At 46.9% G+C, this 16228-nt stretch overlaps 1 protein-coding gene across 13 annotated transcripts in view; it reads right to left on the bottom strand.

Annotated features, from left to right (window-relative positions):
* PLEKHA7 (pleckstrin homology domain containing A7) overlaps window positions 1-16228 on the bottom strand; it is a 207619-nt gene that overhangs the window by 110257 nt on the left and 81134 nt on the right. The window contains exon 1 of one of the 13 annotated variants that reach the window (XM_074372317.1): window positions 11898-12252. The exons of the other annotated variants lie outside the window; for them this stretch is intronic. Within the exon in view, the coding sequence (XP_074228418.1) occupies window positions 11898-11980 (83 nt within the window). The 5' untranslated portion in view covers window positions 11981-12252. Of the gene's footprint in view, window positions 1-11897; window positions 12253-16228 lie in introns of those variants that run through there. 13 annotated transcript variants of the gene reach the window in all.

Here is a 16228-nt window from a genome sequence, read left to right as displayed (position 1 = left end):
TTCACCTTAATTAAAGCATCCTCATCCTGTCCAGGTCTTCTGCTTAATTACCAGGCAGAGTGACAGCCAGAACACACCCTGGTAACAGAGAGGGATGCTAGATACATCCACAGGGCCTTCCCATCAAGCTGATACCACCCACGAAAGGCCTGACACAGTCCTCATTTGCCATTTTATCCTTTCTGCTTCCATAAAGGATGTGGAGCAGCCTACTACTACAGCTATCACAGGCTTCTAACACACATCTGCCCATAAAGGGAAACTGCTGACAGGACATGGCAGGAACAAATACCTTACTCCTTACTCTGGGAAGATTACTGAACACTAGAATCAACTGTGGAATGTTTTTAAAATAATGATGCCAGAGCCCCAATCAAGACAAAATAAATCAGAATCTCTGGTGTTGGGTCTTAGGCATCAATTAAAAAAAAAAAAAAAAAGCTCTCCAAGGGAGTCTAACAAGCAGCAGCCAAGGATGGCCATTCGCTGGGCTAAGGTCTCACAGCGGGGACACTGGGCTTCGATTTGTCAAGGTAAGTGCACCAAGGACATCCAGCCTCAAAGTGTCTGTGGGATAACAATACGGAGGGGGCAGAAGGGAAAGCCCCCACCTCTACAAAAGGAAGAAAAACCATATGACATGGAATTTTTAAATGGAAGCCAAAGAACAGTTTCTTTGCTAAATGCATAAAACCTCTGGGTTTTGCCTTATAAATGCTTGCTTCGTTTCAATCATGCACCAGCAGTGTACCAGGCGCTGAAGGGGGAAACAGCAAATAGGAAACAAGGCATCTCGTCTTAAGGGTGCAGACCTTCCAAGGAGGTAAAGCTGGAACATCAAGCAGTGCACATTAAGGCAGGATCTCCAGGTACTGACATGGAGGGGAGGGCAAAGAGCTGGAGGAGGTCAGCCAGCCTGAGCCGGGCTCCAGGGACGCTTCAGGCTCCAGCCATTTTCAGATACTCCCACAGGTGCTGCAGGACTCAATTCCCTGTCTGTTTCCTGTACAACTTGGTCCACCCTGCTGGCCTATTGCCAGCCATCCCTAAAAGGCCCAAGAGAGGCGACTCCTGCTGCCCATGAAGTTACTGCTATATTCATTTCCCTTTCAAATTAACATCCTACTGCTAATAAAGCTGTCAGATCCCAACAAAGGACTCTAGCTAAGAAAGGTGGCCAAGGCTGTTCAGGCAAAGGGTACAGAGGCCACTTGATGCCAAAAGTGGGAGGCCCAGGGTGGGCCCCTTTCCCTTCTACACTGACAGCTGGCTCTCCCATCACCAGAATGCACACAAACTCCCCTCCCCGCCTGGCCGCCTCCTCCACTGCACATTTACCACTTGGCCAATGCGCTTGGGACTGAAAACACAATTAATCCCTGCTCTAGCCACATTTCTTTCTTCTCAGAGAATGAATCTGATAGACCCGCAGTGTCAATAGGAGAGCACACTCTGAATGCTAACTGCCCCCACGAGTTCTGCAGAGGGCACGGGAGAGGCCAGGAAGCTGGCCTCCACCGCGTGGACACTCTTGGGTTTGGAAATCCTACCTGGCGTTATCGGCAGCAACTCGATGCAGGGACCGCCCTCCCAGTCGTGACAGCAGTAGCCAGAGACCCTCAAGTTTCCTCCAGCGTAACATAAGGCTGGTGGCTAGAGCCGAGGAGGTCAGGCAATGGGGAGAGAGACAAGTGGGCTGCCTGCAGGTGAGCAGCTCCGCTCTGCTCCGCTCCGCTGAGGGGAGGCGGCAGTGGGTGAGGATTTAAAATGCAGCAGATGAGATTTAGGTTAGATTCACAGATGAACTTCCTGACAGAGAGGAAAGCACTGGAAAGCTGACCCATTACTTAAATTTCACTGGGGAGCCACAAGGGGCTATTGTACTGCCTGCCAAGAAGCAACTGAGTGACGAGGAGGCAGCCTCTTTTGCACAATGGTCAGAAGCAGGCACCACACTCAGCTGGCCCACAACCACCTAGGAGGCCACAACTTTTTTGCTTTAAATATAAGGTAAACAGGACAGCCTGATAATCCCCACCCATATGCACTTTTAAATGTACTTATTCTTTGGTCTCAGAATTCCAGTTCTAGGTATCTAAGAAGATGGTAAAATACAAACAAAACATATAGTCAAATATTTTTACATAAATACATATTTTCCCCTAAAATGTGTATTTCAGTAGTCACAATCTAAAAGCCCAGCTAACGAATGGGGAATGATTTTAAAACTACTGCTCATGTACTCAACAGACTACTATATAGCAAATAAATTCTAAGGAATTCGTAATAATCTGGGAACTGCACATGATTTGACGTTAAGTGAATAAAGCATATTAAACTATGTATTTTGCAAAAAAAGTATATGTGCACTTCAAAAAATGGAGGGAAATACACTAAACTGTTAGGAGTAATTGTCTCTGAGTATGAAGTAAATGCTTTTATTTTCTTTTTAAAAAATATTTTCCAAATATTCTAAAATAAGCATTACCTTAACAATCAGAAAATGGAGGCATTAAAAAAAAAAAAGGGAGTCTACTCTTTGACGTACCTCAGCGCCATAAATCTACTTCATCTGCACAGCCATTATTCCCAGAAAGCAAAACGGTGCCACTCCATCTTGCACTTGGCAAGATGAACATATTCTCGCTTCCAACATGGCTCAGCAAACCCACTGCAGCCACCTGAAAACCACTCATCACTATTTCTCGCTGGGAAGCCCAGGGTCTTCCCCTCAAAGATTCGTGGGTCTCTCATTCTGTGGCCAGACCTCCCTTCACATCCAATTACAACCTGCCTAAGTGAGTCTGAAAGGCAAGGGAGAAGGGAGGAATCCTGCAAAGAAATAGAATTTATTGTATTAACCCTAAGAAGTCTTGAGTTGCCAGCTTTAGAGATGGTCACTATTTACTAAATGTTCACTATATGCCAGGAAGGGCAGGATGCTTTCACATACTTTGCAAAGTAGGAATCATTAGCCTATTTTATGCATGGAGAGACTGAGGCTCCAAACTCACGTCAGCTTGCCTCAAATCACTATATGCTGCTCACCCGACTTCCATGTCAGGAAGTTTCCTCCTCAGTCACCTTGAACATTAGCATCTTTGCGGGGAACACAATGCAGATCACACTTCTTTCTTCCAGACTTTACACTCCCACTCTTGGTATCCTGAGACAGGCCACCACCCCCTGTCTCTTGCCCATTTTCTATCTCTACCACCCCCAACAGATGCACACCCTCCTGCCCCATGTGGTCACGTTAATGATCCACTGTGGCCAAATTCCCCAACCTGCCTCATGACCCTTAAGGAAGATGAGCACCACAAGATGGGGCTCACTAACAAGCAGGGCCCTCCCTGGAGGCGTCTCAAGCTCTGCTGAGACGAGAGGAGTTCACAGCAAAACACATTCCTTCAGGATCTCTTTTAGGCTCACAACATCTCTGGAGCAAGTAGGCCTCTTATCCCATTCTACAGATGGGAAAACTGAGGTCGAAGAGTAGACTGATGTAAGTCTAATAAGCAGTACAGCCAGCACTAGAATTCAGGTCCCCTGATCGTTGGTCTAGTGACTTTTCTACCACAGCGGACAATACTAACTACTAGGGATCTAAAACCTGAAGGCCTGGATTCAAATTTCAGCCCCACTATTTATGAGCTATGTGGCCTTGGGCTCATTAGTTAATCTTAACTGTCCTCAATCACAACATGAAGAAAATAATAGCGTCTACCTCTCGCTGCTGTTTCGAGGATTATATGGGAAAGTATAGGTGAAGGAGCTGGCCGGTGCCTGCGATGGTGTTGAGTCTATTCTAACACAACCCTGAAGGCGTAGCACCCGGACTCTTCCATCTTACCTCCCACTATGCAAGGCTTTAGTCTGAAAACAGGGCCACCAGGGCCTCCTACTAGATGAAACCAGCTTTCTGCCTTTCAACGCCTGGCCAGTAGCCTCCACCTAGTTTTCAGATCTTAATGAGATGACCTTGAATATGCTCTTCTTCCTCCATAAAGGCTCTTCCCTGGCCCCTTCATCCTGTAACTCCAACTTTTCTTCAGCGGCAGCTCTGAAGTCAGCTCATCCAGGAAGTCTCCCCTTATCTCCCCAGGCTGAATTCCCTTATCTTACAGATTTCTCAGTTTACAGCCCTGTTGGGATACTTACCACTATTATCAAAATTGGCTTTGTATTTGCCTGTCTCCCCCACTGGACTGAGAGCCACTGAAGCAAGGACTGTGCTATATTCATTATCCGATCTTCAGTACCCATCTGTACTGCTGCTGTAACAAACTATCACAAATTTAGCAGCTCAAAATAACACACATTTACAATCTTACAGTTCTGGGGGTCAGAAGTCCAAAGTCAGTTTCACTGAGCTAAAATCAAAGTGTCAACAGGGCTGCATTCCTTCTAGAGGCTCCAGGGGAGAATCCATTCCTTGCCTTTCCAGGCTTCTACATTCCTTGGTCATGAGTCTGCATCACTCCAACCTCTACTACTGTCATCATGTTTCCTGCTCTTCACTCTGACCCTCTTACAAGGACCCTTCTGATTACATTGGGCTTATTCAGATAATCCAGCATAATCTCCCCATTTCTCACTTAACCACACCTGCAAAGTCCCTTTTACCGCATAAGGTAACATACTGACAGGTTCTGGGGATTAGAACATGAACCCCTTTTGGGGAGGGGCCATCATTTGGCCTACCACACTGTCACAGCTCTTGGTGCACAGCAGATGGGTGGTGACTGCCTGCCTCGTGCAAGAAACCATGCTCCATGTGGTCCTAAACCATGGAGAAGGAGAACCTTCTGGGCTGCTTTATGAGGGACCAAAAGCCTACAGCCCATGTTCTAGCCAGTATCTCCCAAAGGGGGTGCTCTCTCCATAACCTGCAACACTGGGTTTCTTCAGCTAACATGCAAGCAGCCCACACACCTCCAGACCTCTGCCCTAAGTAAAAACCTACTGGTTGATTCTCCAACTCTGAAAGTATGGATAAATGAATCAGTCTCAAAAATCATCTGTTAATTGCCCTTTAGATAGACTGACAGGCACAGTCTATGTCTTCCCAGAGCTCACAATCCACACAGCGTCATCACAATGTGTACAGAAGCCAAAAGGCAGCAGGATAAGGGTTTTATCACTTACCAGCATGAGTCAGATTTGATAAATACTGCATATTATAAATACAGCACATTCTTTGAAATTCTATCAAAACCAGCGTTTAAATTAGCAGGCTACAGCAGCCACCTAGCAACCCAATCCCATTCATTTCCACTTGAGCCTGGTACCTGAACGAGGTGTCAGAACCCCAGACAACAAGGGCGCATCTACCTTGTGGAATGTGGCTGATGGCAAGGAGGTGCAATGGAAGGAGCCCAAGCTGGGATCTGAATCTTGACTCTTCAGTCTACCCTGTGTGACCATGGGCTTGTTAATCAACTTCTCTGAGCCTTCTCAACATACACACAATGAGCCCATTAATACTGACCCACAGGTACAATGTCTAGCAGGTAGCATGTTTCCACTAGGTTCTGGCCCCCTTTCTCCTGCTCCTGAAAGAATCAAGTTGGTAGGGCAAGCAAATCCTCTCAGAGTGCGATCTGGTGTATATGCACTGTTTCCCCAATGTTATCCACACAATGCCCACACACCGCCTCCACGATTCCACCACCTCCGCGTCCAACCTGCACTTCCACTTTTTTCTTTAAATAGACAGCACAGACTTTAGCTGCATCCTAAGCAACAGTAGTTGCCAAATGATAGATTTAATATTCTAGCTATATTTCACATGAAAAACAATAATTTCACATTAAAAAATCATTTATACTCATGTGTAAAACTATTAAAATAAAAAATATCCATGCCTGTATTATCCCATATCCTGTTACATTTTGGGAAACTGTGGTGAAAAAACCTGTGTTCTGGTCCTGAGTCAACTAACAACTGTTAGGTATGCCCAGGTCAGTTCCCTTCTCTGAGACTCAGTCTCCCCCAAATAAGAAAATAGAGAGGAAGGCCTAGACAACCCTTCCGTTTCCTTCCAGTTCTGAGATTATGACATTCATTATCAAGTGACGCAGATAAGCAAAAGAATCCAAGCAGGGAATTTTTGGAAAAGGTAATGAATACCACTCAAAATAATTAGAACCATTCATCTTAAAAGATGACAGAAGAAAAGGATGGGAGAGAATGACAGAGAGGTATATGCCACACCTTCCCTCATCTCAAGGAACTCCAGCTTTGTGCTTCTCTTTTAAGAAATTTATTATACCAGCAGTTTTTCAAGAGAGGGCACTTGGGCTTATAATGGAAAAACCGGATCTGAATCTCAGCTTGGATGGTAGTTTTATCACCTTAGGCAGGCCTTTTAACCTTGTAGTTACTACAATTACAAAATGGGTAATACCTCCTTCCCAAAGCTGTCGGCGATAAAGTGTGAACAACTCGTCTAAAGTACCAGGGACAGAGGGGGATACAGTCGCTGTTTGTATTACTATTATGCCTGGACTAACCGGGCCAGTACACATCTGCCTCTCCCTCTTCCGTACAAACTCTCTGAAGGCAGGAATGCCTTGTTCATCTTTCTCTCTTCCACTGTGCCTAGCATGGTATTTCACACAAAGAACTTGGCCTGAATTTGTAGGGAATCAAAGCTTACAGAAAGAGGGATTGCTCCAAGACAGGAACACCGGAGATGTATAAATAACCAGCAATTCTTCACTGACAAAAATGAACATTCCGTCTTCCTAAAAACAAAATCTTTAGAAATTCACCAAAATGTAAACAATGGTTGTCTCTGGTACTTGGGCCATGATCCTTTGCTTTGATCTTCCTTTATAATAGTCTACATTTTTCATCATATGTACATAACAGGAAAAGTTATTAAAGTTGTTACGAGGATAATGAGACTGCTTGCCTCTGAGTCAGAAAGTCAGAGACCTGGGGTCCAGTGTCCAGGGTTACATATCCAGCTACCTGACCTCAAGTAAGTCCCTCCACTTTCCAGTAAAATGACAGGAACAGTAACACTGTGACGACATCACCAGGCTGCTGTGGGAACCAGGGCACCCAGGTCTGTGCTGTGAAAATCTCTACTAACGAGAGCTCTGGAATCTTCCAAGCATGCCCTGAGCCCCACTAGTTGCTTTTCACTTTTTATTCCTAACCAGACCTTTAGTCCTTGGTGTCAGACACCCATAAATGTTATTCTTGTCATAAAAAGAAAGAACAGTCCACAAAGCTCCAGCCTTTTTCTTAACCTACAAACATGCTACAAAAGTAATGAGTGAATTTGAGGCCATGATCATAACTCTCTGTTAATGAGCACCACCCGTGTGGAAACACCACCAGCTGTGAGCCCTTATTTTCACATGGTGTTTCGTTTCTTTCTTCCCTTTTTTCCTAACACTTAAAACTTCAGACAGGAGTGCTCACTGGCAAATGGTTGGGAGCTGAGGGAAGGAGGCAAAACAGCTAACCAGAACCATCAGAAAGATGGGATCTTGAAAACTCCAAGCCTAATGGTTGGCTCTAAAGCAAACATTTCCCCTGCCCAGAGTCAAACTAGCAACCTCTTTTTTTTTTTTTAATCCACAAACATTTAGTTTATTTACATGAATTACACTCAAGTCAGAAGGAGATACATTTGGTCCTCAGGATCTAAGTGTTGCCCAGCACTGAAGCAAGCTGATGTGTAATCCATTTTACATACCTTGCATTACTAATCTCAACCATCTTTGATCCATCAGCAACCTCATTCTTCAAAGGTACCATTAAACAAGTGAACACAAAGGGTCACAGTCCCACACAAATGACACTTAAAAGTAACAGCCAGGAAGGTACCTTGTCTGTAAGCCCCACAGAGCCTACGGATGAAAGGCAGAAAAGACAAGAGGGGGACACCAAAAAACCAAAATGACCAATAAGGACCTGTTTTACTCATTTCATAAACATATGCAGAATTAGCTCAGAATGTTAGAATAGGTTAATGGAAGAAAGACAGTGTGCAAATGTATTTGCAGAAATTTGGGGTTATTCCTACTCTGGGAGACAGAGGTCTTCAGATGCATGATTTCCACAGGGGATCAGCCACCCAACAATAACAATTTAATTCCTAACAGTCAACTTCCTTGTCAATAAAATGTGGGCAGTAATTAAGCGCACCATAAATTATTGTGAGAATTAAATGAGATAACATATGAAAGCACTTAGAACAGCATCTGGTACACAGGAAGCTACCAGTAATTCCTGTACGCTGCATTACAGCTCTGCATACACTCTCCCATTTGATCATAAGAACTGAGAGGCAGGTTTTATTACTCTCCCAGGACACTGGCTCAAAGAGACAAAAGGACTTGTCCAGAGTTACACAGAGAAGTGCCAGGTATCTGGTTGTTCTTGGCACTAACAATCCATAATCGTGGCTGGACCAGAGATGGCTGCATTAGCAAGAGTTTGTGCACGCTACCCTTCCAGCTCAACTGCGCTATGTGCCTGCAGTCAGGGATTCATGGGTCTCCAAGGCCTCTTTGAATAATGTGAGACTGGAAAACAGGCTTAATGTGAAAGTCAGAAGAAACCCTTCCAGGACAGTTCTCACATCTGACCCTAGGAGTCCATATACGGCCTCCCAGGTGGGCACAAAATGGCACTTCTGACATTCTCATCTTCTATATAATAAAATAACTCTCAGCTGCTGCTCCAAGGATCCTTACCCTTAACTGATTAAAAATAACTACCAAAGTTAATTGGTAAGCACTGTGTTAAATCCTTTACAAACATCTTGTGGGGGAAGCGGGTGAAGAGAGGTAACCTTGTCCCTATTTAACAGGCAAGGAAACTGAGACTCAGGAGAGGCCCAGGGACACAAAGCTAGTTAACAGCAGAGACTGAGTTTGAACCCAAGTCGGCAGAGAAAATGCCAGAAACCATCTGCCTCAATTAACACCTCATTCTCCCTCCCCTCACCTGGATACCCACAGGGCATAGGCCTGGAATAACTAGCCTCTTTCTTCTTCACTAGACAGTATAAATCCCATGGAGGAGTCTGGTGCTTTTGCCAACCAAGACTGCAAAGGCTGCCAGGGTCTTTATTCTGTTTCTCCTCTTGATCTTGTGTGATTCAGAACAAACCTTCAGAGCACCTCTCTCTTAGCCTGGGTACTTTCTCCTGCTCATCCCAAGAAGAGGCTCCCTGCCAGAGCTGGGGCTGAGGAAAACAGTAACAGCTACCATTAAACCCAGCACCTCCATTTAGAGGGAAGGGAGAAGTCCAGGAGCTGGTGTACAAACAGGCTACCCCCTTTCCCAGGTGGCAGGGGCAATCAGACCCTAGGACAGAGGCCTCAGCTGATGCTGGACTCGCCAAAACCCACTGTGCCCAGCATGGACATTAGGAACAGGACACATGGAGGAATCTCCAAACCAACCCTGCTCAGTCCTCCGACTCTACCACTCATAGTGACCCTGATCTGTGGTTCACTCCACAATCCCACAGCCTTTCTAACCACTGCCTCACTTTCCCCACAACCTCACAATTCCTGATGACCACTGCACTTCACAGTGCCCCCATGGACCCATCTACTCTTTGCACAGTCACCCTGAGTAGCTTCTCCAGGCAGCGACCCAGCCATTATCAACGAATATTCAGCCACGACCAGCAGGGCTGCAAGGTGAGCAGACGTTAGGTGGCAGCCTTCCCATAATAGAGACAAAAATTGTTCTTAATCAGGACTATCTCCAAACCCTCACCTGGCAGAGTGCCAGCAGATCACCAGCAGCTCAAGGCACTGCTGGAGAAAGTGGTACTTTAAAAGAATGTGTATTGAGGGAAGGGTGCCATTGAGTGTACACGCCACAAACTCAGTGGGAGGACAGGTGGCACAGACTCCCCAATAACCCAGGGTGTCACGATTAGCAGCCTCTCTGAAGTCAAGCCCTCCTTCACTCATTTGCTCCCCGGAAGGCTGGGGTGAGATGGGGTCTGTGTCCCTGGGCAGCCATCAGAACAGTCCAGCCCTAGAAATCAGAGCCAGGAGGAATCCAGTAAGCTAAGTCCCTGAGGAAGGGGACAGAAAATTGAAGACAGGGATGTGGGGTACCACAACAGCCTGTCTCAGAGAACTGCTCTGATACAACGGACAGCCCACAGCTAAAATCCCCCTGCATTCATTCCTCACCTCCCCAAGCCCACCCCTTCCACACATTCCTCATCTCCATAGGCCCAGCCCCCTACTCACATTCCTCTCCCCTCATTAGTCCAGCCTCCTCTTGTACCCTCAAGAGTGTCAACTTCCAAGACATGCTCATCTTCTCATCACACTTACTGTACACATCTGTTAACCCTTTGGTTTGAAAGGCTGAGTCCTCTATCCTAAACTGACAAAGAAAACGCACTGTCCGAGGTCTCTAAGGCACAGTGCTACCAGGAGGGCTGAGTTTGGCAGCTCTCTCCAGGCCCTAGCCGGGGCAAAATCTCCTCAGGCCTCCAACCAGCCCAATCCCCAAAGCCAAGCCCCATCCACAGGCCTCCCTTTAAGCCGGGGCCCTCCCACTCCCATTCAATAGCACACACAGAGCACACCTCAGGAGACTACCAGACTTAGAATGCAGCTTCTCCCAGCCTACAGGGAGGGAAACTGAAACCACAGCGAACTCCGCCCCCAGCCCTTCCCCACCTTGACCTCCTCCTTCCTCTTGGCGCAGAGGGATCTGGGAGAAGCAGGTCAGGTGACCACCTGGCACACACTTAAGCCTGGGGCCACAGTCCTACAGAGCAGGGGCCTGAAAATACACCTCAGGGCACTTGTTGAGCGGGGCGGAGGTTCTCAGACACTGGGGCTGGGACAAGGCAAGCACTTTCAGAACGCTTCAGACTGCCGGCTGAGGACTCCGATCTCTCACACCTGGCCTGGAAAGCCATCTGGAAGCTGCGCTGAGGCAGGGGGTGGGAGTGAGGTTGGTTTCAGGAGGCAAAGGAGGAAAGGTACGGGCCGGTTCCAAACTAGATAAAAACCTGTCTTCGGGGGAAGGGACCGTCCCACAGATGGGGAAAGGGGACCCCTTCCGCGAAGTGCCGGTTACTCGGGGAATGCCAGCATCCTTCTCAGGAAATAGGCTGCAATATCCTGGGTTTAAACCTTGATTGCCAATGCCAAAAAAGGGAAAGAAAAACCTGCAACCCACCAATCTCATTTCCAGTTTCCCTCCCTCCAGCCCAGACACATTAATAATTAACTTGCCTACCCGGGAGCTCGCCAGCGTAGCCATAAAAGATGAGTAATGGCACTGGAGTCCCTGCCCCATGCCCGCGGGCTTCTGGGCTCGGGGCTGGGACGAGCTCCTGGAACAAAGCCTCCGCATTCCTCCGGGAAGGTGTGTCTGAAACCAGACCTGTCAATGACGAGAGGCGGACCCCTTACCTCCCCCTTAGCTGGTTCCCGGCTAGAAGAGGTGGGGGAAGGGGCCGGCGCCCCCCGCACTCCGGGCGTAACGCGTGGCGAGGTCGCCTCAGCTCACTCCTCCTCCCCCGCACCCCAACCGACTGGTGCCCCCAACCACAGCCGATTTCGGGAAGCCGCGCTGTCTGCTGAGAGATAATCCTGTTACCATGAATGCAGGCTGTACTTGGAGACCAATTCTCAAAACAACAACGCAGCTCCCTCGGCGTCCTTCCCAATGAGTAACCCAAAGCCGGGCGCCGGCTCAATGAATTCTCTCGCTGAAAACTCCAGCGGCGAGCTGCGGCTCCCACGCGCATGGCGGGCTGGGGACGCACCGGCTCCCGTCACGCCAGCGCCCAGGCACAAAAGCACCCCCAAATGCAGCCGGTGCACTCTGCGCCCTGCCCGCCCAACAGCCCGCAGCCCCCCGAAAGTTACGGCGCGAGGACACACCTGCAGCACCCCCGCGGCGGTCCCCGCCAGCCGCCCAGGGCGGCGGGACAGGCGTCCCCGAGCGGGCAGCGCCGCGACTCCATGCACCCGCTCCGCGAGCCGGGGCCGGCCACCGGTCAGCAGCGCTGGGCGGCGGAGCGCGCTGGGGCCTCACCGCGCCCGCGGCGCATCGCGCGCCCTCCTCGTCCTCGCCCAGCCTTCCCTAAGAGCCCACACCCACTTGACATCAGCGCGGATCAAAGCACGTGGCGCAGCGCCAGACGGCAGACCCCGGGTGCCGCCGCTCCGCCAGGACGGCGCGTCCGAGCGCCGCACATTCCTCTCCTTGCAGAGGATGCTGCAAGCGGGAGTGTGTAGGAAGATGGAGAAGGCGGAGGGAAACCGGCGGAGGGGGCAGGACCTGCGCCTAACAGCAGCGCTGCTTAGGCGCCCAGCCAGCCACCAGCTGACCTTACAGCGTTGCCGCAAGTGCCCACTGACTATGAAGACCAGGTTGCAGGTGACTGAGGATGCTGTCCTCTCCCCGCCAAAGAGTGCTGACCTTGAATTCTCTTGCCGATAATGACTCAAGGAGGCTCCTCTCTATCCACCCCTACTAAATTGTCAGAGCTGATTCTGCCAAGCCAGGAATGAACGGTTGGTTGCATGTGGCTGCTGACCCCGCCACGCAGGAGGCCACTAGAGGACGCCCAGCGAAGCTGACCATACCCTCTGGCTTGTGGCTATACCAGCAGCATCAACTGGGTCTCCTTTCTCTCTTCTCCCGATGCCCTTGGCAGTAAGGGACAGCGCTCCCGGTTCTGCAGGCAATCAGAAAACAGCACCACCCAGCAGCCCACACACACTTCTAATTCACTCATTAGCATCCATCCAAACAGTCAAACATTCAAGCATTTATTAAGGCTTAGTATATGCCTGGAGCAACAGAAGATAAACACCGTTCCTATACTCATAGAGCCCTACACTCATAGAGGGTATAGCCTAGTCAGGGAGAGAGAGATTAAAAACAAAGCAAGATAATTATTATTGTGACAAGGCTATTAAAGGTAAGAGTTGCTATAAGAATATACACAGGGACCCTAAACTATCTTGGCAGTCAGGGAAATTTCCCTGAGGAAGTGACATTTGAGCTGCTGAGGAATGAAGAGAAGCTATCCGGGGGAGGGAATGTTCAGGCAAAGACCCCAGTTGTTGAAGTGTAGGTTTGCTCCCCTTCACAGGTGGAGATGATCAAGCAGATGTGAACTGCCATGCTGGAGACACCTGGGCTTTTGTCCAGGCGGGGCATGGGGCAGTCCACAGGCCCTGGAAAAGAGCCTAGTTGTCTGTACAAAGAGGCCCTATGTCTGCTTTCTCATCCCCCCCAGAACCAGGCTGGCCACCTCATGACTGAGCTCTGAACAGGTCGTTGGGAGCCTTTACTCCTGGCTCCCAACTCCATCATCAATTTGCTGTGTGGCTTTACAGAAATCCCTTCTACTCTCTGGTTTCAGTTTCTCTACTTAAAATAAGGGTTTGGATTAGAACAGTGTTTCTACATTTATTTTTTTAAATCTATACTCCCTTTTGGATAAATATACAAATGTCATTCCTGTTCTGTAGTGTCTATGATGACAGGACATCAAATCATTTTCCAAATCAAAAATTATAATATCAAATGTGCTTTTAAAACTATATATGCCATATAAGTATTAAGCATTAAATGATGTCTGAAGCAGGAGTAAAGAAATGGTCTCCAAGCTCACCCCTTTCCTGTTTTCTGACCCCATCCCTCCCACATGAACCTGACCACAAGCGCGTATCATCTCTAGCCTCATTTCTTTTATTCTTTCCAGGATAAGTTGGCTGGGCAATGAATAGAAGCCATGGGTCATCCAAAAGGCATACTGTGGAAGGCTCTTTTGAGTGATAATTTCCAGTGATGCTTGGAAACAGACACTTTGAAGGAAGCATACAATGTTCTTGGGGACAAATTAGCTATACGATTTAAAAGCCTTAAAAATGTACATATCCTTTGAACTACTGATTCCACATCTAAGAATTTATCCTTGAGACATAATTATGGATGAACACAAAGATTTGTCCACAAGAATGTTCATTTCACCATTTTAATAAGAGCAAATGATTGGAAGTAACTTAAATGCACAACAGGAGATTGGTTAATAAACTGTGGTACATCTTTGCAATTGAATATATGAAACTTTAAAACTGATATATAGAATATTTACTGTGAATAAAATAAAACAAAGGTTACAAAAAATAATCCCAATTGTGTATACATGTGTGTATGTGGAGGGTTTTTTTTTTGGAGGAGGGGTGGTAAGCACCTATGGTGGAAGTGTACTGTGTTCATTTTTCTTACTGTTGATTCAGAACCTACCCCCTGGACCAAAAGATGATGCCACTGTGGCATGTCACCCTCACAAGTAAATCTATTAACCAATGTGAAAGTTATAGAAGCTTAATATTAAAACAGAATGAAATAAACCTTATAGGCAGGCAGGAACACAGTTCAAGTCTCCACTGCCACCCACTCACCTTTAGGGATTTGATAGTAATCTTAAAGGTAGAATGGTTTTTACCCCCAGACTTTTCATTTCATATAGATTTTCAGTCATTCTTTCCTTGAGTCTAGTTCAGTGGTTTCCAAACTTGAGATTGCATAAAAGTTATTGTCCATGGTGGTTTATGGTAATCTTGACTTTACGACATTTTTTTTTCCCCTTACACTCTGAGTTTAGAACCTAATCATTGTAGGACAGACAGTTCAGAAAAAAAAAACTAACAGAAGGATATTTACCAAAATGTTAACAATGTTGAGATTACAGTTGATTTTTATTTCCTTCTTTGGGATTGTCTGTTTTCCAAGTTGTCTGACAATAAACATATATTACCTTGGTAATCAGAAAATAAAATGCTGCTTAAAAATAAGTGGGTTAAAACCCCTCCAAAAGATAAAATAAGAAGAAACTATGCCTTGACTTTAAAAGGGGTGACTCTGACCATGCCTTTCGCATCTCTTCTTTCTCTATAAGCTCTGATACTGCCCCAGTAGGTGCCCCAACACCCAAGGAGAGACAGTACATCGTCGCTAGGATACCATGCAGGAAAAACTGGCAAGAAAATTATTTTTACATTTACCTCCTGGGCTGTGCTTATAATAATGATTAGAAGCTTAGACTAAAGGGTCCACAATGAAGCAGCCATGACCATCCACTAATGGATCTCCTACCTCTGAAACACTCTGTCAAATATTCTAGGTTCTTAATAAACTGAGGACATGTAAGACATATACCCTTGGTCCTAAGGACCAAAAATTATTTAGCCTGCTCTTCCCAGACCTGATGGTGCCACCACGCACAATGGCAAGGCAAGGACCAGTAGAAAAAGGACAGGTCACAAATCAGACCGGGCTCAGCCAATAACTGGTTGAATGATCTGTGTCTCAGTTTCCCCTGTTAATTAGCCTAATAAAGGCTCTACATTTCTTTTAAGGGGTGGATATAAAAGTCTTAGGACAAAGTGAACAGAACCACCTCAGTGTAGCATGTTATTATTTAATAAAAGTACACTCCAGGACTTTTGAGGGGAGAAGGAGCTGGTTAGTTTTGGGTTCTTTGGCACAATTTGCATCAGATTTCAAGCTTTCTAAGAACCTAGAGTGCTCACACAGCAGATGAGGAAGGTGGAGGTAGGAAACATAACTGCGCTGACTTCCTCTTATGGCGTAACTCAGGAAATCTTAAATCAAGGACAGAAGGCAGGTGGGATTAAAAATCCAAGCTGGAGGCCCAGGTTTCTCAAAACACAATAGCCAAAAACCACCCGGGCAGCATCTAAAGATAAGGGATGCTTGTGTTATTTGGACACTTTAATTCAATAATCATTCAATCCCCTATCAGGCACAGCAACTAAACGCATTCTCCGCTCAAAGAAAAGCACATGACTTCGAAGCCAGACAGAGCTGCAGTTAGGTTACATTTTAAATCCACCTAGAGTCTAATAAAGCTAATTTTACTGCTATGGCATCTATTAAAACATGGGGCCTTTGTTTACAGAGTAAACAGAGGGGAGGAAAGCACTGCCTTCAAGAGCTAGGAATTTTGATTATTCCAGAATTGTTTCTGAAAAGGAAGTAATAAGAGCAAACTTGATTTAAAAAAATAATGTTAATGGGGCCAAATGTATGAGAAGGTCTGCTCTTGTACAACTATCCAGCCTTCTTGAGAACAGATCAGCACCCTCCCCCACCCCCGCCCCCCAACACACAGCCAGGCAACAACGCACAGGCACAGAAATGAGGCACCCTGCTTCAACTAAGCAGGGAACAT

The sequence above is a fragment of the Camelus bactrianus genome, chromosome 10, assembly GCF_048773025.1.
Source record: "Camelus bactrianus isolate YW-2024 breed Bactrian camel chromosome 10, ASM4877302v1, whole genome shotgun sequence".
Classification (NCBI taxonomy): domain Eukaryota; kingdom Metazoa; phylum Chordata; class Mammalia; order Artiodactyla; family Camelidae; genus Camelus; species Camelus bactrianus.
This window is presented reverse-complemented; position numbering and strand designations above follow the sequence as displayed.